At 26.6% G+C, this 27986-nt stretch overlaps 1 protein-coding gene across 1 annotated transcript in view; it reads left to right on the top strand.

The window, feature by feature from the left end:
* Positions 1-1497: 1497 nt before the first annotated feature.
* Positions 1498-27986, top strand: part of LOC111637737 (potassium channel subfamily K member 4-like) — a 53605-nt gene continuing 27116 nt past the window's right edge. Inside the window, exon 1 of the mRNA XM_023383303.1 lies at positions 1498-2112. Within this exon, the coding sequence (XP_023239071.1) occupies positions 1659-2112 (454 nt within the window). The 5' untranslated portion in view covers positions 1498-1658. The remainder of the gene's footprint in view (positions 2113-27986) is intronic.

Raw genomic sequence — 27986 nt, 5'->3', positions numbered from 1 at the left:
TATTTTTTTTGTTATTATTAAATAAAACACGACTTTATTAAATTAATAAAAGTGTTTTTATACGGAAAAATTCATTATTAATATTTTATATTTAATTATTAAATGGGAGAAAATAGCAAAATTAGATTTTACATAATTTAAAAATTGTTTTACATTTTTAAATTGGAATTTCTTTCTTTTATTTTGTTTGTTTATTTTTAATTTTTTTAAAAAGTTTGCCACGTGTTTTATAATTTACAAAATTGCCAATTTTTTAATTTGTTGATTGTATAGAGAGGTCATTCTTTAGGTCATTGACACGTGCTTTGAATATTTCATACCTTTCCCCCTGTTTTCTTTGATGCTTTTCTTACTTTATTCCCTATTTTTATTATTTTTTTCATATATAGTGTATTCCCATTATCCTTATTTTTAATTTTACTTTGCAATTTTTTAATCCTCGTTTTTACTGTTTTTTCTAAATTATCCATAATTTTTCCTATTACGTTTTCATTATTATTATAATTAATTTTCTTATTATACAATTAAATTTCTCATTTTCTTTTTGTTTTCTAATATTCGTATTCCCTATTTTTCCTTTTCATTATTTAATTCCCTATCTCTCTAATTTCCTTTTTTTAATTATTTAATTTTCTATTTTTCCTATATTCCCTTTTTTTCTGTTATCCTATTTCGCTTTTTTAAATTTTTATTCACTTCCTGTCTTCCTTAAATCTCTTTTTAACTATTTAATTTCTTATATTTCTTAATTATTTTATTATTATTTAACACTCCATTATCAACATATTCCCTATCTTTAATGAATCCTTCTTTTATTCATTATTTTTGTTGATTTCCCTAATTTCCCTGATATGTGGAAATGGAATTCTTCTATAAAGCATCATTTCCACTCCGCATTTCTCCTAATTTATCCCTCAATTTCCCTATCTTCTCTGTTTTGTGAACCAGTAATTTTTACGATAACCTTTCATCTCCCTCATCTTCTCGATACATAGCCACAGATATATTTACCACTTGCATATAATATTTTAAAGATTACGCCCACAACCTTTTTCTTTAAAAATAACAATACAATTTCCTAAGATTTCTAAAAGATAGCTTCAAATTTTGCACTCAAATGGGATCACATTTATCTCCTCACAGCACCCTAATCTGTTAAGGATCGTTTAATGAACGCCGTTCTTTCTTCATCTTCCATGTTTAATTGAATAAATAACAACACTCTTCACGTAATTCGATAGGTGTAGTTTAAGAATTAATCGAGTGGGCGTTTCTTCAAGCAGAAAAAGAGAAGGAAGACGAGGAGCGACCCGCATCACCTCTCCGTCTTTCACGTAATTCATCATCAAACTTATGAAGATAATTATACAATATTATTCCGGCATCACTAGATGGCAGTATGGCGATAATTGGGGAGTGTAGAGAGGTTCAGCGCTCCAAGTGGAAGATACCAGAATCAAGAATGGAGAGGAGAAGGTCCGGTCAATCAATGCCAAGTACCCAGCTAGCTGACTGGGAGTAGTTATAGTAGAGCCAGATACAGCGGTGTCATTGCTCTAGCATGTGCAGACGTTAGAGAGTTGATCTTCTAAATCAACGTTTTTTGCACTCCAAAACATGGTTTAAACGTGTTTTTTACGTGTTCTTAGACAAAGAAAATGGCTAGAAGAAAGGATAGGACGTCAAACAAAGGCCGTCCGGGTCATACACCGAAAAAAGAACCTCACAAATCCAGCCGGTGCATGTCGTGCTGTAGACGTTTCTCTACTTTATTGTTTTCTCACGTAGGTCTATGTGCTCTTGTCGTGGGTTATAGCATCATGGGTGCATTCACTTTTCGCGCGCTCGAAGCACCCCACGAAAAAGAAAAGCATCAAGAAGTATCAAAGATTCGAGAGCAGACGGTCAAGAGATTGTGGGACATTACTTACGATCTGAACGTTTTGTATAAAGAGAACTGGACCAAATTGGTTACGGATGAGATTAAACGGTTCCAGAAGGAATTAGTTTCTGCTGTTAAGGGAGGTTACGACGGAAAGGATGTTGCTACAAATCAACAGTGGACTTTTTCTGGAGCATTTCTCTATTCTCTAACCATTCTGACTACTATAGGTAAGCCGATTACCTTCTAATTTATCTATAATAATTCATTTCTCTTATTTAAATTAATTTTTTCAAAAATATTCTAAGCATTCTTTCCCTATACGTTTATCATCCCTCCATCCACCTTCATCAATGAAAAGAAGCGGATAAAACTACTCTGTTACTATCGTGTAAGCTAGAGAAAGTTTATAGATACTCAACTAAAGTAATATCACATTTAACACGTAACACATCCCAGTTATGGTAGAGAAATCAATAAAAGAGCCAAGCCATATGCTAGCCAGTTCTAGATACTTAGCAACGAGGAAAGGAGAAATAATTAATAAAAATATATAAATAATATTTTAATATATAATTTCATATCATTTTATTTTATTAATAAAATTGAATATATAAATTCTTTTTTATTTTCTGATTTCTAAATTGCTGTTTTCTTTGTTATAATATACGAGATAAAGAATTTTCTTGGACGTGTCATTATTTCCAAGCAATTTGTCCGATAACAAAATACTGTATTTCATCTGTAAAATTACATTTTCAGTATGTTCGACATCGTTTAGAATTTTTCTTTTTATATGCCCTGTATATTTTTAGAAGGGGGAAAACACCTAACACTTTTGCACAATTACTTTAAATATTTCTTCATTAATTTAATGCGTGCTAAGGTATTTTTGCGCATTAGAATTTTGGGGAAATTACGTTAAAAAAGTTCGAATTTCACGGGAAATTTTAGACTAATCTGTAAAATCCCTCTTCGGGTAAATTCCTTTTAAGGAAAATTCCCTAAAAGGAAAATTTTAAAAATGAAAAAAAATTAGCAATTTCATTTTAAAGGGTAATTTCCATAAAAGAGATTTTTTTTAAAGAAATTTCCCTGAAAGGGAATTTTTGAATTATTAATTTATTTTAACAGGAAATTTTGATATTTTAATGAAATATAAATGTCCTTTTACGAATGATTTTCTGGGAACTATTCACAATTAAAATTTTCTTAAAAGGGAATAAATTTATATTTTCTTTAATAATTAGTTTTATTCTAATTTTTTAAAAAATTACACAAATTTTAAGGTAAATTCTCTTTTAGAAAATTTTTTTTTTAAATGTAGGGAATTTATTTCACAAATTATTTTCGTTATTTCAGAATAAATTTCTTTTTATCGAATTTCCTAAATGGAATTTTATTTTAAAATTTCCTATTGAGATTTTAAAACAATCCCTGAAATTCCCTTAAGAAACATTTTCTAAAAACAACATAGGGAAATTTTCTCTAATGTTTTTTTTTCAGATTTTTTTTCAGGAATTTTAGGGATTTTTCTAAAAAGAATTTCAGGAATTATTCTGAAATTTCCTAGTTAGTTTCATCCCTAAACTCTCAATTAGGGAAACATTTCTTTCAGAAACTTCTGTAGGAATTTTTGAATAAATTTCCTTTTAGCGTCTTTCCTGAATGGAATTTCCAGGGAATTTTCCTTTCTTAAATTCCCTAAAGGAAATTTCCTAAAAAACGTTTTTAGCGAATCTTTGAAATTTCCTAAAATGGGAATTCCTTTTAAAAATTTTAAAGTAAACATTTTATATTTTAAAGATTTTAAAACATTTGAGAATTCCACAAATTTCTCTACATTACCTTTGAAATTTCCCCTAAATTCCCTATTTATATATTTTTCTCTAAAACTAAAGTTTTAAATCTGTTTAAGTTTTGAATTAATTAATTAAAACACAATTTCCTGACTTGTTTCCACGACTTGTTGTTTCTGACAGACATTTTTGATGATTTTAGAAAATAAATTTGCTATGTGGTGAATTATTAAGTAATTTAACTGCTGAAAAGCTTGAAAGGGCCACATACCTTTAGTTTAATGCCCATTATCACATTTTCAATCGCTCTTTGATCATAATGTCAACGTTTATAACAAATAAACGTTCGTCATGAATGCCATTATCATGTTCTGTGGCTCTATAAAGTGGCCTTAGGCTCTACAGACACTTAAAAATATAATTCGTTCGCCTGTAGTTCACGAGCTACCGTTTGAAGGATATGACCAAAGGAATTTCTTTGTTAGGGATTTAAAAAAAAGTGATTACAAAGAAAATGTTAAAAATGTCCGTAGAAAAATTCAGGAATCGTCGTTATTCCCTTAAGAAACAGGGAAAAAAAATCACTTTGCAATTTCCTAAGTTGCATCTTTGTTATAAAATTTAGGGTAGGATTTTCTATTTCTTATATTAATCCCTAACAATTTAATTTACCTTACAATAATAAATTATATCGATCGACTGCGAATAGGGATTTCCCTATTTTCAATCAATCGATGTTAATTTTCTATTTCGAATGTAAAAGGAAGAAATTATTTAGGGATTTTCCCGATAAAGAAAAGTATAATAAAAATTAGATTTCCCTAAACTCTTAGGGGAAAAAAACCTTAAGATTTGAATTAATTATTGAAATAAACCCGAAACGTCGTTTACTTTATTGCTCAACTGTAGGGATTTCTCTATTATAAGAAATAATAAGTTTGTCGTTGAGATTTACGAGTGTAGGGAATAAACCTAAAACCAGAATTTCAAGATAAAATTACAAAAATTTCCCGACTGTAATAGAATACGTATGTTAGAGAATCCCTATCGTAAAGAATAAATATAAAAGCGATAAAATTATTAAAATATCTTTATTATAACAGGGAAAAATGTCATGTAAATTCCCTACTGTTGAGAGTAAATATTGTAGAGAATAAACCTAAATTAAACTTACAAAATAAATTTTAGGAATTTCCTTATTATAATAAGTAATAAATATATCATAGAGGGAATAATTTAGGGAATAAATTAACTGACATGTGTAAGAAATAAACCTGTAGTTAATAAAATAGGAATTTTAAGATAAGATTACAGAAAGTTTCTTGTTATACGAAAGAAAATCCTTAAATTTAAAGACCCACAAGGAAAATAAATTACTACAAGGTAACATAATTTATCCTTAATAATTATTTACATAAATCCTTATTTTTGAATGAGAAAAAACAAAGAATTGATGCATTAGAATTTGTTATTTTGATCAAGTTCAGAGCGATTTTCCCTTGATATTTTCATCATCAAACCCTTGTGTAAGGTATCAAACCTATAATAGGATATGTACAGAAGTCTCTTATATATATTTTCCTCTTCTCTTATTTATTTTAGACATTCAAAATTGGAAAATTTCGATTTAGAAAAGCAATTCCAATCCCGAAATATCCTCGAAGTGAGTCACTTTCAGTGTAAATAATAATTATTGATTGGCACCAAACTTTAAATTGATGTTGGCTCCATAATGTTTAAACTTATCACAAGTTTAACCTTTAAACTTTTTTTTATAAAAAAATATATTAGAATTTTTTTAAATTAAAAAAATAAAATTCGAATTTTTTATTCTTCTAATTAACCACAAAAATAATTAGTTTATGTTTTAAAAAATTTAATTAAATGTAGGGGAGATCGGGGCAACTTCGGCAAGCGGGGCAAGTTTGTCAAGCGCTTTTTTTAAAAAACAAATTAAAAGGAGACTTTGGTTATAGGTTAGGCAGTTGAGTTTTATTAGTGGCTTGTTGAGTGTAGTGTTTTTATTGTTCTCCAACAAGCGTAGTTGAATTATCAAGCAAATTTTCATTTTCGTTGAATTCCATATAATATTTTTTTTCCATTTATATTGAATTGGCAGGTTTTGTTATAATTCCATGATAACGAAAGTTACTTTTCCTGTTAGAAGGATGTAACTTCAACTTATTCACGTGGCCAGATCGTGGCTTGGCATTCTGTTCTCAGGGTTGTACTTAATGTTTCGAAATCATGACTAGCGGGGTAAGATCGGCAACATAAAGCCACATTAGAAGCAAAGGATAAAAATCAAACAGATGATAAATGAAAACATGTTTGCATTTGTTATTCATGTATATATGTCTTTGAACTTGCATTTCGTTGTAATAATATTAAATGGGTGTTGGATTTGTATTTCTTTGTTTTAATAGTGAATTCCAACTTATACATTGTTAATAACATAATTTTATATACGTGCCTATCTTGCCCCATTACTGTTGCCCCTATACCAGGGGCAACTTTAATAAAAATAATTAAAATAATTACAACTTTACAAAAAGAGAGAAGTTGCCGATCTTGCCCCTATACCCGGGGCAACTTCGTCAATTTCTCTCTTCTTGTAAAGTTGTAATTATTTTAATTATTTTTATTTCCAAACTGATTTTAACCAGTTCTATAGTAAGGTAACATTCCAATAGACAATATGCAAAGCTTTTTTTTCAGTTTACAGCAGTATTTATTACACAAAATTTAAGTAAAGCTTAACATGCCGATCTTGCCCCGATCTCCCCTATATAAAATCCGGTGGAGAATTTTGTAATTTTTCCAATTAAACAAAAGAATATATGTATATATATATATTTAATTTAAAATATTTAAAGTTAAAAATGTCTTCCTTAATTATCTTTTTCTTAAATTAAAAACAATTAATTAACTTTGCAAATATTTTACAAATAAATCACAATTTTTCATGTTGGTTTTTTTTATTCTAATTCATCAGAATTTTAATAAATTTTAGGAAATTTTCTATAATTTTTACTAATATTTTCGTCCTCTGCATCTTCTGAGGATGAATTAAAGAATTCATCTTCAGCATCATTTAATGCAGTAATTACCACTGCATTCGTGTATTACTGTACTTATCTCTATTAATTTTATAGCTGAATCACAGCATTTTTTCTAATCATTTTAAAATGAATCATAATATTTACTTTTGAGCATCCTTTTAAAAGTCTATCGTAGTATTTATTCTCTGTATTCTTCTAAAAACAGAAGCACAATATTTATCTTTCTCCTCTTTCTGTAAGATAAAACATGATATGTATTTTTTGTCTATTTTTTAAAAAATTAAATTACGGTATTTATTCCTTTCATTCTCACAAGTATTAATCACTTTATCTTTCACGTCCTAATAAATTACAATATTCGTTTTCATTTAAAAAAATTAATTAGACTATTTATCCTCATTTTCTTTTTTTAAATGAATCACAGTATTTATGTTTCTTACTCTTCTAAAGTTTCAATTACCTTCTGCATCCTTTTAAACACAAATCGCAGTGTTGCTCCTCCGCATCTTTGCAGAGGTCAAACCACATCCTCTACATTCTTCACAATCCATATCCTCTTCGTATTCTTCTAAAGGATGAATCACAATTTCTACATTCTACCTTAAACATTCTCAGCATCATTTTAAACACGAATTGAAGTGTTACTCTTTTCCATCCTTCTAGAGGATAAGTCGCATCCTCTACATTCTTCACAATCCATATTTTTCTTTGCATCCTTCTAGAGGATAAATCGCAATCTCTACATTCTACATAAATATTCTCTGTATCTTTTTGGCATGAATCGCAGTATTGTTCTTCCACATCTTTCTAGAGATTAAATCACATCCTATACATTCTTCATAGTCCATATCCTTCTCTGCATCCCTCTAGAGGATAAATCGCAATCTCTACATCTTACTCAAGAACCCTCTGCATCCTTTAACACACGAATCGCAGTGTTGCTCCTCATCCTTCTAGAGAATAAATCACATCCTCTACATTAAAGAAAAAAAAGAAAAACTGTCGTACTCAACGATTCACATATTGCAGTATATAACGACTCATAAATCTTAATATTTATTCACTTCATCTTGGAAAGAATGAGGCGGATAAATACTGCGATTGTGTTTCATTCATTTAATTTCCAAAATTGGTTATAAATAACAAGAACATTTTATAAACGTTCAGAAATTCCTATAAAGATCTGTCGTTATTTCATTTCTCCTCCTCTTAAATTACGTTTATCTCCAGAAGACAAGCCACAGAATTTCATTTTCAATTATCCTCCGAGAAATATCAAAATTATATATTTGTATCATCATTTTTAAATTATTACACAGCACTAAATCATTTACTAAACAGCGTATCAGAGTAGATAATTAACTACACTTATGACTTATCATCTAGCAATAAATTTATTTTAAAAATATAAAAGAAAAATGTATTAAAAATCTGCTAGAAAATTTAAATTATTTTACATATTTTTAATATAATTTTTAATCAAAAGTATTATTTATATTTTCATTTAAAATGTGTACATAAAATTTCAATGGAGAGATGATTATTTTTTAAAAATTATTCAATCGTTATTTATTTAAATTATATTTATTAATATTTATAAATGGAAAAATTATAAAGTAAAATCGAATTTATAATAAAAAGATTAAAAGTAAATACATTTAAAGATGAAAGGAAAAGATTATTATACATTGATTATATTCAGCATCACTGCTTTGCTCTTCCGCATCACTTTCTCCATTTTATCAGGGGAAAAAAGAATAAGTAAATTTAATTTATTTATTATTTATTTAAATCAGAATTTATTAAAAATTTAATAATAATAATAATTATAATAAAAAATCAATTTGAATTATTTACATTTCATTTTAATTTTGCTATTTCGACAGAAAGAAAAGGTCAGCATCTGCTGAAAATCCCACTTCTCACTATTACAACTTTTGACACAACAAAATGAAATTTTAGAATATATTTTTGAGTAAATGTCATTTTAAATTTAAGAAAATATCGAAAAATATTTTTATATTCGCTTCATTTATTATAAAAAAAATAAATTTTCTATAGGTTATAATAAAATAGTTTTATAGAGGAAGAAGTAAAGAGAGTCATCTTTTATAAGAAGATAAAATGGATTTCGAAGCGTGTTTAATATATTAAAATATATAAAAAAATTATATTTAAACAATTAAATTGGATATATTTACACTTTTATATTTTTAATTTAACGAAGAACAAGGTGATATAACATTAAAATTACTTAATTTTTTTTAAAGGTTAGAAAGTATATTAAAGTTTATTCCTGATGTTAAAATGAAAACAGACATTTGGAGAATAGATTTTTCTCTTGTAAAATTTATTTTACAGCAAGCTAAACTGTACTCTTGTCTTGTCAAATCTCTTCTATTGATTCTACTTGGAAGGAAAGTAAAAATAAGATTAAAATGCATTTTTGTATCAATGATAAATTCATCTTCTTATACAGAAACATTTGTCATTTTTAATATTAATTTCTTTAGACAAATGTAAGTTTAAAATGATGATAGAAAAGATGATAAAAAAGAGAAAAAAATAATGCAATTTTGATGATAAAATGCGTTTTAAAAAACGAAGATAATTAGATAAACGTTAAGAAAGATTACACATAAGTGATGCTAATTGGGATGATGGAATTCTTTAAATAAGTGATGATGATGAAGATAATATTGGGAAAATTTGTGTAGAATGATGATAAAAAATTACAGAAAAGAATGATGAAGTTATTAATTTAAGATAATAATTTAAGCAATTGAAAAAATGTTATAAAACTCAAATATTAATAGTAGAAAAGATTATATGGGCGATGATAAAATTGGGATGAGAAGAAAATAGAAGTAAGTTGCCAGAGAAGACGTAGAAAATATGACAAATAAGAGAATGGCAAGATAATTAAAGTGAAAGCATGAAAGAATAATATAATAGATGATAGAAAAGTTACAGAAAAGATAACACAGTTGGGATGATAAATAGATAAAGGAGATGATTAAATGTGGATAAAAATATAAACAATTGAAAAAATGATAGAGAATTAAATTTGTTAAAGGGCCATGAAAATAATAAGATGAAATGGTAACTTTACAAGTAGGAAAAATATTAAAAAGATGATAGAGCAGATGATTGAAACGTTATATAGAAAGTTTGCTAGAAAAGATGAGAGAAATGGTACAGAAAAAAAAGTGAAAGGAAAAATGATATCAGAGAATAGGAAAGGACGAATGATATAGCATTACTGATGATGCAGCAATTCTAATAGATACATGTACATAATCCCAAATCATTTCGTAACGAATACGTCCAGATCATGATTAAATATAAACACACCATCCATAATTGAGACGAATGTTGATTCATAAAGCTCTCATTGCTTAAACTGAGTCAATATTGAAGATCAGTTGCGTATAATAAGCTTATTTAAACAACAAGAATTTGTTAGGAAATAAGGAAAAAAAATAAAAGAAAAAATTTCAGATAGGAAAAACGGTATATTTAATGATAAGATTTATGTCATATTTTGAAAAATTAGATTATTTAACACATTATTTGATATTTAAAATAAAGTTAAAAGGGTAAATTATCTTGGTAAAGATCTTCTATCTAACTCTTAATTAATATGACAATATCTAGTTTATATCTGACTTTGATCTCCTTTAAGTAAGGTTGATTTATTTTCTTCTTTTCTATTTTTTCCCCTCCTCCTCCTCCTCCTCCTCCTCCTTCTTCTTCATCCTCCTCTCCTTCTTTTCAATCTTGTCCTTTATCTAGTACTAACTTTTATTTAAACGTATCGGTTTTAGCATTGTTTAAAAATCTTTCCTGAATTGTTCTATGGCGATTGAATCTCTTGACAAGAAACGAGTGTTACTGATTGATAACGCAAAGTAGTTAAGAAAAACTTTCTTTTTTTTAGAAAAAAAATATAAATTATCTCTCTTATATTTTAATTAAAACTGATTTTTAACAATATAACAATCCTTTTTCATTAAAATAATTAATTAATTAGTGATACATTATTTTAAAAAGTTCGATTTTCTCCAACGTTTAAAGAAGAATAATCGAGATAAAGTTATATTTAAAACTTTTTTATAAATTAAATATTTATATTTAATTTCTATTCTATTATTTATACTAATTTTAAATATGTTATTCAATTTAAAAAACAGCAAAAATGTTATATTTATAAATCGATTCTTTTTAAATAAAGAGCTTAACTTAGTCCATTAAGATCGTTTCTTTCTTAAAAAATAATAAAGTATATTATATTAAATTAGAATTTATCAATAAAAATAAAGTCTAAACGTTCTTTTCTCGTTTTATTTATTTTATTTTTTAATGAAATTTTGAATTCTCTTGATATTTTCTTACAAATAATATTAGATTCTTGTAAAAGAGTAGAATTTAAAATGTTTACTTTCCAACTTAAATTTTTATTATAAAATTGGAGGTTTATATGTATTTATTTTACTCTTTTTCTTCTTTTTTACCTTCTCTACATTATTGATTTGTTGTCAACGTCCTCAGGATTAATCGACAAATTCTCTTAACTATCAATATTCATGACAGTATCCAGCTGCTAGCTTTAACATTATCCGAATGTTTCCTATAAAGTTTAAAAGAAAAACAAGTTAAAACACTTTTAAAATTATAAAAATATAAGAGAATAATCTAGAAAATTGTTAAAATCAATTTTATTTAATTATATTCATTAAAAAATTATCCTTTTTATAAACCAAAGAACTCTCTCTCTTTCTCTCTCCTTCTCTCCCTCTCACTTTCTCACTTTTTATATAAATATATACGCTTTAATTTAAGACATTTTGAACATTTTTAAATAAAATTTAATGGCGTAAAAGCATTTTAAAATAATAAAAATATAAGTTAATAGCATTCTAAAATACGTAAAGGTCAAAATATAAGAAAGCTAATATCCTACAACATCATTAAAATTTATCAATATCCCAAAGGAAGAAGGGAGGAAAAAATCCATCATCTCAAGTTTATATATATATATATTTCTAAGTTTATTCAGAATTTAAAACATTAATAGGAAAGGAAAAAAATGCCAAGAAAACATATCAAACTGCCTAACAAAATTATATCCAGAAGAATTTTTTTAAATATTTAAAAATCCTGCTTTGAAAGTTTATTTTTGGAATATTTACATATAAAATATTTTTCGATCTTGATATCTAATATATTTTTATACTAGATGATTTTCCATATAAATATATAAGTTTTCTTTTTGTTTTTCTTGCTACTGAAACAAATGAAAGTGTAGAAAGTGACATTAGAAATCAACTCATAGAATGTCAAATAGAAAATGGATGAGATTCTCAGTTGATTTTATACAATGTTATGTTTCTTTTCTTGAATTTTTTTTACTTTTTATTTGAAAAACTTTTACAGAATAAAATAAAATAAATAAAAAAACGTTTCGTTAATTATATTATAAAAAAATGGAATTTTTACAAGTTGAAAAATTGATAAATTTTAATCTATAAAATTCTATTCTTCTTAACTTATTGGTATGATGTGGTAACAATCTTCGCAACTATTTAATAAAGCCCCATCAAAAAATTAAATTTTGATCAATCTGTGTGAAGAGGAGGAAGAAAAGTGCATTCTTTCAAGGAGAATAATGGAAGTATCGATTTAGTATGAGGTATAGTCAGAAAGGAATGGTCTTTTCTTGGCGTTTTATGATAAAGAACAAGTCTGTGCTGACAGACATATGTCTTTGTTGTAATTAAGATAGAAAAGAAGTGAGCCAGAGATAGTCCCGCGGTGCAGTGATCTTTCTTCGTTTCGTCTTGGTTTTTTTCACTCCATGCCCATTTTTTCTCTTCCATTAGCTACAGCTCATTGATTCTCCTACATTTTTTTCTTCTATTTTGTCTAAGAGGTTCGAAGAGGAATTTATTTAGTAACTATGAGTATGGATAGCTTTAAGACAAATAAGAATAAAAGAACGAAGAGTGGAAGAATGAGAGGGAAAAAAACATTTTTACAGTTTCAATATTCTCTAGAAATGTAACAAGAATAGTGAAACGAGTTGATACATTAGCTAAAAGATTTTCCCCCTTTTATCTTTAGAAAATTCAATAACTATGGAAATATCATTCACACTAAGTTATTGGTAATCAGGATACTTTTAGAGCTAGTCAAAATCTACTTACAATGCTGACATTTTTGCAAATAAGTTATCTTAATGGATAAAATGTCCCCTTTCAGATCATTTTTGAAATTTCTGAAGAGTGTTTAATGGAAACGTCTTAATGTCATTCACAAANTTATTTATAATTAAAAATTAATAACGAAATTTTAATTAAAATTTACATAATTAAATTTTAAAATTAAAATAATAAATTATGTTTACTTTTAAATTTGTTTTGCCATTTAAATTCGAATTGTAATGAAAGCAAACATTTAGGGGTCGAATTCTTTTACTAGTCTTATTATTAATGTATAAAGTTTAAAACATTTTAAAATTTTAATTAAGTAATTTCTAATATGTAAAATTAAGCATCATTTCTTTTAAAAATGGAATATTTTCTATAGTTTAGAATAAAATTAATTAAGGTATGATAATTAATAACTTTAATGAATTATTAAATTGTTTTATTGTTGAAGCACAATAAATGTAAAATTATAAAATTTAAATAAATGTTGTAAGCAATCATTAATAATAAAATTTTAATTGAATTGAAAATAATTATATTTTTAAAAGAAAATTTTAAATAAATGTTCTCCTCTTCCCCTGTAAAGCTTGCTTTTCCTTTGAAACTAGAACCTTAATGGACAGCAAACATTCAGGGGTTATACAACGTTAATGATAAAGTTTAAAACTTTTTAAGATATTTAATTGATAAATCACTAATATAAAAAAGTTTTAATGCCTTTAAAGCAATGTCTTTCATAATAATAATATTATTATTATTAAAATAATTATGATTGTTAATGGATTTATTAACAGTTTAATAAATTATTAAGTCATTTAACTTTTTCATTAAATCATTAATTAATTCCCTTTCTTCAAACAAATTTGAATGATAAAAACTATTTATAAATAGTAATTAATATTAGAATTTTAATTAACAATTTAGATTTAAAGAAAAACATTATTTGATTAATGAAGACAGTTTTTCCTGTAAAGGTTTCTTCTCCTGATACAACAAAGCCATGCTGAAAGGCAAATATTAAGGGGTTGCACTGTTTTTGATGATATTATTATCAATTTTTAAAGTATATTTGCATAGTAATAATTTCTTAAGAGTGAATTAAATAATGTAATTCAGTTTTAACTTGAAAAGCAAGAATATTTTTAAAGGAATAATGGAAAAACAACTTACTTTCTCTTACTCTTCTTACTCATCCTATGATATTCAGATCGATATTTAAAAGAAATTTAATCTGGTGTAATTTATATTTTTATTATGCTGTTGTAGTAGAATACGACAATGTTACAAACAGATCGTTTTCATGTTTTTCCCCTTTCTTTGAAGAAACGGATCGCACTTTAAAAAGTATTTTTTTTTCTCTCTCTTCCTACTTTTGAATAGAAAAGGTTTAAGAATATATATATATATTTTAACATTAATTTAAAAATGCCAAAAGCATTGTACTGTACGTAAATATTTTTTTCAGTTTGTTTCGTAAAGTATTACTTAAATTCACTTGTACGTACCGTGTTTATTTTATCATATTTAAATACCGCGCGCCTCGTAACGTCGTCGCGACGTGTTGTTTAAATATTTATTAAATAAATTTTATTATTTGATATTAAAATAAATATTGTATTATAAATTTAAATACGATATGGATAAAAATAGAGCAATTATTTTAATTTTTTTTAATAATAAATAAAATTGTAAATCGCATCGCGCGGCGCACGCGATGTAATTCAAAAGCGATTTTATAGTATTATTTTAATTTTTTTCGTATATAAATAAATAATTTTCTTCTTGAATAGATAATCCCTAAATATTACAGTTAATTAATAAAAAATTAATTTATATTTACCGATTTAGTAAGCGACGCGACGTCACGTCGCTTCGTAAATCAAACGGCCGCCATTTTGTTTAGTAACGGCTTATAAATATAAAAATTATTTTATGAAACGTGCACGAGTATAGGCATAAAATACCATTAACCACAATATCTTACGATAAACAGTTCACGAGATATATAGAGCGTGACGTACAGACAATTCAGAAATTATGGATATGTTAATGTAAGAGAAATAGATTCGATTTATATAATGTAATATTATAAAAAGCCAATTCTTTGTTATGGAGAAAATACAGAAGAAGACGATTTTTATCTAAAAATAGTTCGACAATTGTATCGATCAGTAAAATGTTGAGAAAAAGCAAAAAACTTTGTTATCTACGTTTTAGTGTCCACTGCTTTGTTAGAATCAGCAACTGATTGACATAAGTGGACATGTCTCACTGTACAGGTGAGACTTGACAAGCATTAAACAGCATGAAGTCAGTGTAAATCACTAAAATGCCAAATCAGAGCGAAGAAAACTCCAAATCGTAGCATTACTCTTCATTCAATGTAGAGCTACCCAACCTGTTTTTTACACATTTACCCCCTAAACGAGATATCCAAGTATAGAAGAAAGGTCAAATTGACCTCTTTACTAAATTCTCAATTACAAAAGTCCACCTTAATACTGTTCACTTTAATAGAAGGTCATCAAATTATTTAAGAAAATGGCACTAAATTGCGCTACTGTATACTATCACATTGATTAGTTACTCAACCGGTGAGACGCGAACTACAATTTACATTTCATCTGATAGAATTTCCCGTTTAATTTATAAAAATACAAAAAATTTCACCGTTTTTTTCAAGCAGAGAAATTTAAAAAAATTATTTACTCATCTGTAAATGTATCCTAATTATTTATAATTACTTAATTTACTTAAGAAGAAGATAATTTCATTATAAAAAGTTGGAGGAAGGATGTTATTTTTTTTTTTACAGATGCTGGATCAATATTTTATGTATAAATAACTTATGACAAATTGTCAGTTTATACAGAATATATATATGTTTTTTTAGAATCTAAAAATAGCAGTAGTTGTAGAGAAATTCCCATTTTCTCCATTATCTTCTTTGGAAAAAAAAGTAAGAAAAATTGGCGATGAGATGACCACAAAGATATGTAAATTCTATCAGAGAAACGATTGAGAAAATGAGAATATGGTCAAAGTAATATAAAGTTAAGATTTCCATCAAAGTTTTGCAAATTTTCTCGAGTGATATATCAAAATTTAACTAATGTATCATTTGAATTTAATGTAATATCTAAGTTAGAAATTCCAAATTATTTAATAATTTCGAAATGTAAATGTATTGCTCTTACGTTTATTTTCTATGATGAATGCATGCAATTCTCGAATTTATATTAATATAATAATAATTATTCTTAATTTAGATACATTTATATAATAATTTCCTTAAATTTTTTTATTTTTCAGAATTGATTTATAAATATATTTTTATAATTGAATTTTATTATTATTTTACATCTTAATGGCGATTTTTAATGATAATATTGTTTTAAATTGGATTTTTTACATAATTTTATTTATATTTATCGTAAATAATAAAATTATAATTAAATTTATAGCGTTATTTTATATACAATTTATGTAGGAAATTTTTAAAATATTGTCAAAGCCTGTATACTTGTCTGACTGTAAGATTATTGTTGGTTCAATAACGAGACTCTACACTATATTTTATTCTAACATATAACAGGTGTTTACATATTGTCTCAATAGTGGTTAGGGGCCCAGGAACTGCAAATTAAGGAAGTTTGAATTACGAACAAAGCAATCAGAGAACAAGGGGAAACTCAATGCCATGATTATGGCAAGATAAGGCATAAAACGAGGAGATGCTGGGACAAAAATAAATAAAAACTATCAAGAGCTAGGACCACGTCTCCCAACACAAGAACATGAGTCATAATGCGAATATCACAATAAAAGAATGGAGAGAAAATGAGAGATGGTGTCTAGACACGGGCGCTTCTTCACATATGTGTTACTAGAAAGCGAGGTTTTTCATTGTTGAAACACTGGAAGACAGAGAATTAAATTTGGACAACTCACCTACAGAAGAAATCAAGGGAAACGGTGATGTAGCGAAGAAACAAAGGAAGGATTAAAAGCCAAATTAGAGAACAAAGCTGTTGTCAGTAGGAATTATAACTGACCACGGCTTTAGTGTATTATTCCAAAAGAATCGGGCAACTGTCATAAACCCGAAAAAGAAGAAAGTTCACATACGAGCATTTGAAGGAGGACTCTACTGTATGGAAGAAAGGTGAAAGGAGTCTAAACTCTCTTAAATATGGCCAAATAAAAATATAGCATAAACGCTTAAGCCATTTAAAGGAAGGAGACGTGTGGGACACGGCGCAAATAATGTGAAGATTAAGGAATTAAACAAAAAAGGCTTGATTCCTGTGAGATCTGCGTAAACGGGATACAAAGAAGATTACTATCCCAGAAACAGAACAAAAAGAGATCCATACCGACATTTGTGGACCAATGAAAACTACATAATTGAATCGGTCGAAGTATTTTTTCACGTTTATTGACGGTGGTGAGGTATATTTCGTGAAAACAAGAGCGAGGTCTTCGACAAACTCAAAATATACCTAGCTTTTGCTGAAAAACATAAATAAAACTTAAAGTTATAGGAAGCGACAATGGCACCGAGTATGCGAATAAAGAATTTGAAAGCTTCCTGAAACAGAAAGAGATTAGACACGAGAAAAAACACGTTACGCGTTTTCTCGTATCCCAGGAAACTGGTATGGCAGAGAGAAGAAATGAAAGACTACTGGAAATGGGAAGATGCATATTACTTGAGGTAGAGTTGGAAGAAAATTTTTTTTTGGCAGAAGACGTGTACGCCGCATTATTTATTAGAAACACTTGCCCATTAAAGAGGATAGCGTGCCATTTGAACAATGGGCTAGAAGAATGCAACGATTCAGCCAATTGGTAAACGATCATAGAAATGAAATACCTAAGAAAACATAAGTATGGTAATTAATAGATCCACTCAAAGGGGGTAACGCCTAGCAAGTGCAATCAAAGACAATAAAGCTACAGAGGACAGGAAATACAAGGCACGCTTAGTAACAAAGGGATTTTCACAATAAAAATTCATAGACTATGATGATATATATTCCCCCCGTATCGGATTTTGACACAAGACTGCAAACAGCTGTAGTAATAAAGAAGATTTGGCTCTTGGATCAGTATGACGTGAAATCAGCATATTTACGTGGCGACCTGAACGAAGAAATATACGTGGAGCAACCCAACCAGGATTTAGAAGGAAGGGCGAAGAGCATGTATATTGTAAACTGAACAAAGCAGACATCTCATTCGCAGTCAACAAACTTGCTCAATTTGTAACAAATACTCCAGAAAACACTGGAATTCAGCTAGAAGTATACTGCGTTATTTGAAATCAACGAAGCACTTAGGAGTAAAATACACAAGATTTGGAACAGATCTTTTCGGATATTTGAATGCAGACTGGACAATAGAAAAAGAAAATTTCAAGAGAACCAATGGATACATCGTGTTTATGGCAGGAGGAACCGTGATCCGGAGGAGTACCAAACGATTATTAAGATAAAGATGATACTTTAGGATTTTTTACATGATTTATTATCAAAATCTCTAAATTATAATTAAATTTATATCCATTTAGAAAATTGAAATAAAATCCTCAAAGCCCGTAAGTTTGTCTAACCGTAAGAAGTAAAATACATTATTAAAATTTCCCTTTTATCTTAATTAAAATAACTAATTTTTAAAGACTTTTTTTTATTTAATAAGATAATTTTACTTAAATTCCTCTAAATAATATATTAAATAAGGTAATTTAATTTTTAAAAATTCTCAAAGTGTGTATTTGTGTCTGACCGCAAGAAGTTACGCATTATTGAGATAAAAGATGAGGAAAAAAATACATAAAAAAGTATTTTCATTCGATCACAGCTGTTGCTTTTCAAAAACATTCTAAAACACGAAACAATTTCCAAAAAAAACAATTTAAAAAATTCACTAAGCGATTTTGAATCACTTAAAAAGTTTTTTAGATTGATAAAGTATAAAACTTCGAATATTTCTACTAAAAAATTTAAGCTTTGATGATTATTTTCTGCTTAGTATTCATGTTAATGAACTTATATAACATGTTATAATGATATTCTTGAGTGTTTACATCCTACTTTACGACGATAATATCGATTTAATTAAAAATTTAACTGATACTAATGGACGTATTACATTTTATAATTTAAAATCATTTAGTTTTCTAAATTTAATTGAATATTTTAAATATTAACATTATAAAATTAAGATTTTTTTAAAATTAAAAATACATTTTATTTCATTTAAAACAGCTTAAGATATAAGGAATAATGACAGTTAACTGACATAAAATGGATTTTAATCAAGAAGTTATTTTTAATTTATATTTTATGCTTAAAATTTGTTAAAAATAAACTTTAAATTTTTTCTAAATTAATTAGATTTAAATAAACTGAATTTTAAGCAAATAAAAGTAGATATAAATTGTATAAAAAAAGTATAAAATGTGAAAAAATTAATTTTAAAATCAGTTTATTATAAAAGTAGGTGGTCCTCTTCTTTATTTATAAGATATAAGAGAAGAAAACGAGAAAAAAAATAACAGTGATTTTCTTAACGACGATTGGTTGTAGAAGATTTATCAACCAATGAGCATTGAGATAGGCCATATCATCAGCCAATCATCTTTAAAGTTTATTTCAAATGTACTGGCAAAGTCCACCGATGTTTATATGTTACGATTATGAACGATTTTTGATTTATTCTCAGTTTATTTTAATTTCTTTTTAAATTTTAACGTAATAATGTTGATGACGGTNATTGGTTGTAGAAGATTTATCAACCAATGAGCATTGAGATAGGCCATATCATCAGCCAATCATCTTTAAAGTTTATTTCAAATGTACTGGCAAAGTCCACCGATGTTTATATGTTACGATTATGAACGATTTTTGATTTATTCTCAGTTTATTTTAATTTCTTTTTAAATTTTAACGTATAAAATTTAAATCTTTTAATATTTTTGAGAGTTTGTTACATAATTTTTACTAAAATTTTAATAAATATAATATATTTTTTAGTAAATGTAATGTAAACTTACATAACAGATATTATAATTTTATTCAACGAAAAATGCAAAATATGCAAAATTCATTGCTGTTTTATTAATATATTAAAAAAATAACATAAATTACGCAATAAATCAAAGAAAAATTCAATTTAATTCTTAATTTTTCTAGAAAAATGATTGAATTTTACGTATTCAACTCCCGAATTCAAGCATCTCATCAACGTTAAAAAGTTTATATTTAAATTTTAGCAATTATTAAGTATAAAAATAATTAAAAAGCATATAAAAATTCTAAAAATATCATTAATAATAAAATAAAAGAAGGGATTATATATAAAAAAAAAACTCAATTAAAACTTCACACGTCACTTACGATTTTGATCAAGATGTTAAGAGACAGAAAAAGTCAAAAATTGCTGCCTGTACGTTTGTCTGCACGTAAAATAACCGCAAAGATGATGAGATTTTATTAATGCTTTTCATCCAAACCGACATTTTGCAATTATTCTTGAAAGAAACTTAAGAAGAAAAAAGGAAGAGAAAAGGTTGATTCAGTTGTCAGAAGTTGACTCTTCACGTCTTCTTATCTTTAATTAAGTTCTAAATAAGATTTTAACAATTTTATCTTTAGAAAATGATCAAAAGAAAGGAATTCTTTCTATCATAAATTCAAAGAAAATTAAACTATTTTACAACAAGAAAACTAAATTATGAAAAGTATAATTTGGGCATCACTCTAGATGATTATCCAGCATCCGAAGAGGAAGAAGAGGAAAAATCAAAAAATGCAATCCTTTTATCTAAAAATATATCTACTGTATGAAAGTAAAAGATGTTTATAAAATAATAAATATAACTTAATTAACTTCTAATTAAGTTCTTTGTATCAAGAAACGTTAATTAAAAGTGTTACTAATTATTTTAATGAGTATATATCAAGTAAAAACTAGATTAAGGAAGATGCTTAAAGATTTTAATGAGTTATAACTGAAGAATAATAAGTGAAAGACGATATTTTTATTGTGTAAAATATTTTAAAGTGAATTATTTTTAAATTTAATTCTTAAAAAATTGTATTTTAATTACGTAGTTTTCGATAATTATAAAATTCGTTGATGATAATGGAATCTTCTCAATTTTCTTTAACTTTTTTTATAAATTAAAATTGAATTAAATTTCTAAAATATTTTTATTACATTTAAATTTTTTGACGTTTAATTTCTTAAATATGCTTCTTAATTAATTTTATTTTTAATTATTTCTCTCGTTAAAATGAATTAAAGAAAATATTTTTTAAAAAATATTTTAAATAATTATTTTTGTATATAAAATTGTAAATTTATTTATTTTTTGAGTTTTTTAACTTATCAAAATGTTGAAAATTCACAAAGAATTCTTGGTTTTGTATGTAAATATATATGAGAATTTAACTTATATCAATTAAGATTATGATTTGCTGTAAAGAATAATTAAATTTAATTAAGGAATTTAGAAAATAATTTAAATTTTAATTCAGTTTAATTATGTAAAAAGTTAAAATTCATTAAGAACAATCCTCATTATCACTGGTTAATGAGGATGCAGAATTGCAAACTATTTTACTAGCTTTAGCATCATTTTTTTCTCCAAAAGCTCTATACTTTTCACTGAAACCATCTTTCAAATTTCCCTATAAAATTCCTATACTAATTATGTAAACTTTCATTATCATTGATTAATGAGAATGTAGACTTGTATATCATTTTACAAGCTTTGGTATCATTTTCTTATACAAAGCTTCTTCAAAGTGTACAATTTCTTAAACTATATAAAGCTCTACACCACTTTATAGACTGTATAAAGCCATCTTTTTTATACTGTAAACTAATACTGAACTGCTGCAAAGCTACATATACTAGTATACATGATACTAGTATACAGAGTTTACTAGTATCATCATCCAAGCTCTTGTATCATTTTCCTCTGTAGAAAATCCTGTACACAATATTGTTTACGCTTTCTCAGAGGATACAAACGTATGTATCGTTATCTATACTGTATTTAATCACCTCTGCACTGTAAACTAATACAGAACTTCGTACAAAGCCCTACATCAGTCTGGACAATTCAGGAATTTGTACAAAAGCTTCGCATCACTCTCCAAACTGTATAAAACTGTACAATTTTCTAAACTAGACAGATAGAATATTCTATTAAACTTATCATAGATAGAAGAATTTTTACAATACATTTCACAGGTTTTCTTTATGGGAATAAACTAAAACCAAACTTAATAAAACTTAGGAAAATTGTATAGTATCTGGTCGTCATTATAATAACTCAATCGAATTTTCGAACAAACAGCTAAATGGAAATGAGATTACACGACTTGTATCTAGAAGATTGTGTTGTATTCCATCCTCCAAGATAACTTACAGACTTGATTTCCGAGAATGTTGACACAATCAGCATGTAGCGAGCTGCACATTACGACAATCCAATTGCATAAACAGATTAACTAGATTCATCAAGCAAACGTCCGCAATGTCTATCCTATTAATCAAGGAACCGTGTAGTAGTACCTTGAGGCATTCTCCTATATACGTCTCATGTAAACATTATCAAACATATTCCCATATTATCGAAGTAGATATCCACTAACTCGACTTATCTTTCTATCTTTGGATAGTTGATGCGGAGGATCAACAGCATCTCCATCACTTCCAACATCCGTTTATATACGAAACGAATGCCAATTGCTTTTAAAATTATATTGGATTTAGGGATAGTTTAGACTTAAAAATTCTTAAGTTTTCGGAGTATTTTTTTTATATTTTGTTTCTTAAATTATTGCAAAATTTATAAGAGAAATTTTGTTGCTAAATTGTACAAGATTTATGGATTTTTTTATTTGTAAGAGATTTGTGAGTTTTGTTCGTGAATTATTTATGTTTTTTAGAATTTTATGCAAGAATTAGGTAGAGGTTAATGCGATTTTTTTTTAAAGAAAATTCTGCAAGAATAGCTGAGAATTATACAGAAGTTTGCAAGGATTTATGCAAAAAATTAATGAAAATTTACATAAAATTTCTTCAAGAATTTACTCAAGAATCGTGTATATTTGTGTGGAAATCATACAAAAATTAGCTGAAATTAAAAAAAATTTTTTTAAATTTCTGCAAAATTGAGCAAAATTCTACAAGATTTTATTCCTAAAAAATTTAAATTGGTAGCAAAAGATATGATAAAAAAATTATAGAAACATCTACGAGATTTAATCACAATTAACTCGCAAATTTATGCAAATTTAGATATTAAATTTTAAATTATGAAAGGATTATAATCATTTATAAAATTCTACTTAATTACATTTAAATATCTTGAAAAAAAATCAACAAATTAAATTACAAAAAAAAGCACACAAAGAATGAAAAATTGTTATCAAATTATTTTTAAACGTGAATTAACGTTCTTAAATTATTTTTTAGAGGTTTAAAAAATAATAAATTTAATTTATAACACTTTAAAAATCTCATTTATATCCTTGGAATATACTTTGAAGAGTTTTCTAACTCCTTCTGCAGCATCTCATACACTTAAAGATCTATCTAAAATGAAATGTTACTCATAGAATTCCAGGCAACAATAGCTGAATAGAAATCTCAGAGAAGGGAAATAGAATATACTTAACACAGAAATCCTTCTATACTTAATCTCTGAAGCCGGGAAGATAGGATAGACTTTACAAGGAAAGATTACAGCAACGATAGAACAGTATATGGATACTGAGACTGTATTAGTAAATGGTAGAGTTTATCTGTTGCATGCAGCAATTTTTAAGCCATTTTCTCTCGAATTCTTACCATTAAATGTTATCTAGAAGCATAACTATAACGCTAAAACCATCTTTCAAAGAACATCTTTTAAATTATCTTAAAAAAAACCGGATTTTTAAAAAATAATGTACTGTATAAGACTATTTTGAAGCTTTTGACACAAAAAAAAATACTATTTTTATTACAAAACTTCTAAAAATATTCTTTCGTATAGGTGTTTTATATTCTCTAGATGATGTAAAAAACAGTAAAAGTGATTTTTTTGAAGAATTAAACATGAAAAAACATTTCGAAATGTGAAGAATCGACTGGAAGATGCTGGAGAAGTGATGTAGTAAGATTCGTGTTTTCTTAGTGATTTATGGCATTGTGTGTCAAAGGTCAACTCGTGAGGAAGCTAGTGTGTATCTAAGTGCTTTTCTACCTTGTTATGTATGTTGTTTTTATCTCTGTAACGTCACGTATGCAACAAGCTCGCTTCACGAAATTGCTAAAATGGTTGCAGACTACAATTTGTCTACTTTTTCACGACATGAATCGAGAATTGAATTCATGAATTGTTTTTCCATCTTCTTACACTTGATTTTTCTTTTAAAAAATAATAAATATAATTATATAGAAACGTCAGAAATGAGATTTCTTGCCGATTTTCTTTTCATGCATCCCTATACGATGCTATATTTTCTAGCATTTTGAACACGAAGATGAAGACATTATCAAGATAAGTAGAGCACACAAATATAATATTTTCTACCTTTTTTTATTACCTGTGGGGAGTCCTCAAGCTACTTTATGGCTATTTAATTTTACGATCAGAAGAAGAAGGAGAAAAAAATAATACTTTCACCCTACTATACACGTGACTCACATCCATCTTTCTCTTATGGAGAAATCTATACATTTTTATACATCTTTCAACTTTCTGATGATGAAAAATAAGGAAAAATTCGCTCTTTACCTATCAATTTTGCAAATTTTATAAAGAAAACACAATATAGATTTCATTTATATGCATTTTTAATACTTAACTTAAATTTATTATTATTTTTTTCACTATAAAGTATATGAATGTATGAATGATATCGATCTTTTTCTTGGAGTTTGGAGTCGAAAGTTGTAAAAATGTCTTCCTGTAAATTTTCCTACACTAAAAATACTCGTATCTAGCTTATATTCACGGACAATCTAACAGAATGGTAGTGAATTTCGTGCTTTAGATCGATAGCATCTCATAGATAACATTTTTTTCCCTTGCACTGATCCAAGTTAAAGCATTACACAGTTGTAACAAGATTTTTTTACTTTTATTGCTAGAGATTCTTGAAGTCTACATCGTGCAATTGTACTTAATTGTAGATAATAATTGTAATTAAACATTATTCTAGTTTATTATTATCTAACTTAATCTAGAACAGTGAAAAATAACGTTAAAAGTAGGCTCATGTTTCATGAAGCGCATCACCTAAAAATCCATAAGAACTGCTTAGATTAATGAAGAAAAATTGTACAAATATTTAAGTAAAATTATTAATAATTTTTATCAAGATAAATTATAAATATTTTTATTATAATCGAGATGATGTATCGGCTATAAAAATCACGAATATGTAAACAAGAATGTAGGAGATGATGAAGGAGAGAGAAACGATGTAACAAGAAAAGGAATTCAGATAAATCTCTGTAGAATTCTTTGACAATATCGGAACAGTTCTTAGTCTCTGATGTATTGTTATTTTTTTTTATAAATATATATATTTTTTTTCATTTGAGAATTGAGAATTCTCTCCGCAATTTTACTGAAAGTAATAAAGTGCCACTTTGTGTAAAACTTTTAAAGTGTTTCTCTATGATTAAAAGCTATCGAAGTGTGACAAAATGTCTGATTTAACATTTCAAAAATCTTATTTTTTCTCTCTTCTTTTATTCTTCTTACTCATCATCGTCATTATTTTTTATTCTTTTCTGCTCTTCAGCTTCTTTTTTATATTTCTTTTTCTTTTTATCATCATATTTTATTTACTTTCTCTTCACCATCTTTTTGAATTGAAGCTTATTTTATATAAGTATTGAGTAGCTGATAATGATAATAAAGATAAGAACTTCTCTTCATCAGCTTCGTATGATTATGTAAAGTGAATCTGCAGCTATGTTTATGATAAGAAGTTGATGGTGTAAAGAAGAGAAAACTTCTCTTCAGCTTTTCACTTCTATTTTTCCTCATCACTTCATCTACTTCACTTCTCTTTCTTCGCATTATCATATTTTCTTTACGTGAGACGAAGCTGAAAGTTTATTGATGATGAAGAGTTACAATAAAAAGGAAGAAGAAAAGCTTCTCCTCTTCTTTTTATCATCTCTTTATGCAATGTGATTCACAAACTACAGAAAACACTAAAAAAATAGGAATCTTATCATCCACTTCTCTTCATCTACCCGTTCCTCTCATCAACAATTACACAAAATAAGAGTGAAAATGTTTTTGATGATGATGATAGAAAGGGAAGAAAAATATCTTTCTATCACCCAATTCTCTGGAAAAATCTGCTCTCTTTTCCTATTGTCTTTTCTAAGCATCTTTCTTTCTCTCTGCATTATCAGCATCTTTTCTTCATTTTTCGTTTTCACATAAAGGAATAAATATCAAAATTGAGAACTCATCCCTAATCATGGTTCTTAATTTAATGAGATCTCCTTCTGTAAAGTGAAAAGTATCTATTTACTAATGAAGCATAAATTTAAGAAAAGGTAACATGCACTTGATTTAACTTAATCAGATTGCTTGTCACTGAACGATGCCATTAGAAATCGATAATTTAGGAAACGAGGTTTTTTTGATAGGTCGATCACTTCCAATAGAACTCCTTTTTTGACCTTTGAACTCTTCTGTAAATCACACAGTCTTGCCAAAAAATCGTAATTTATTTAAGTCAAACAAACACAAAATCACAGAAGATGAAATGTAAAGTAATCAAATTTGATTCGTTTTCTTTCTTCTTTAACTTTGTTTCTCTTAAAAAATTATATTTAATCCTTAATATTTTCCATTCATAATGTTATTTATCACATAAATTAAGTTAAATATTTTAATACAATTTAAAAAAAAATGTTAAAACTTTAAAGACGTTCGTGCTTTAATATTTTATTATAATTTACATTATTAATTAAATCGTTCAATATTTAATTTACTATTACAATTAATAAGCAAATTAAACATATATTTAACTTCCTTAATTTATATCCACTTATCATTTATAATTATTTTACTTGAAAATATATAAAGTTTAATATTTAAAAAGTTTAAATTAATATATATGTATTTTTAATCATAAAAGTTCCTCTTCAATAAATTTAAAACTAGAATATTTTAATTTTAGTTTAATTTTTTGATTTTCTCTTTTAAATTTAACTTCTTTATCATCCCTTTTTCAAGTCTTGAAAACGTAATGTTGAACATTCTTTTTATCGTACTTCTTTTTCTCCTTTTTTACTCCTCTTCTTCATCTTCCTTTCCTTTTCTTGGTTTCTCTTTTTCTTCATCTTTTCCCTTTTTTGTTCCTCTTCTATATCTTCCTTTCCTTCTTTTCCCTTTTTGGTCCCTCTTCTTCGTCCTTCTTTCTTTTTCTTTGTTCCTCTCTTCTTCTTTAGCATTTCTTTCATCTTTTCTTTAAGATTTATTAATTTATCAAAAAATTATTACTCATTTCTCATAATTAATATTAATTAATGACACAAAATCAAACTCTCTATAATGTTAAAACACTAAATTTCCATATATTTTTTTTATTTATCATAAATTTTCATGAAATTCAAATTGAAAATTTAGAATATAGAAGACTTTTAACTTTCTAAATTTACAAAACTTATATATATTAAACGATATTTCTATCGACATTTTAATATGTAAAGCATATGCAATCGATAAAACTCTTCTCATTTTAAACTCTGCATCCCATTCTGTTTTCAATTTTGTTTTCCACACAATGTATGACTTAATTAACACATTGGAATTGAGAAATGATTGCTTTCAAAATTAATGATGCCGGAAGAAATGTTTCCTAATTAATATATATGCTGTTTTATCCAATGTGAATGGAAGCAGAAGAAAAAGATTCGAATTAACATCTTATTTTCTCTTCAGCTTCTTCCCTCTTATTTTTTGTTATTTTTTTTCTTGCCATGAAGAAAACATTTT

This window comes from Centruroides sculpturatus, unplaced genomic scaffold (genome assembly GCF_000671375.1).
Source record: "Centruroides sculpturatus isolate CEXI.00-Female unplaced genomic scaffold, Cexi_2.0 scaffold251, whole genome shotgun sequence".
In the NCBI taxonomy this organism is placed as follows: Eukaryota; Metazoa; Arthropoda; class Arachnida; order Scorpiones; family Buthidae; genus Centruroides; species Centruroides sculpturatus.
The sequence above is the reverse complement of the archived record's forward strand: the minus strand, read 5'-3'. Positions and strand labels throughout refer to the sequence as shown.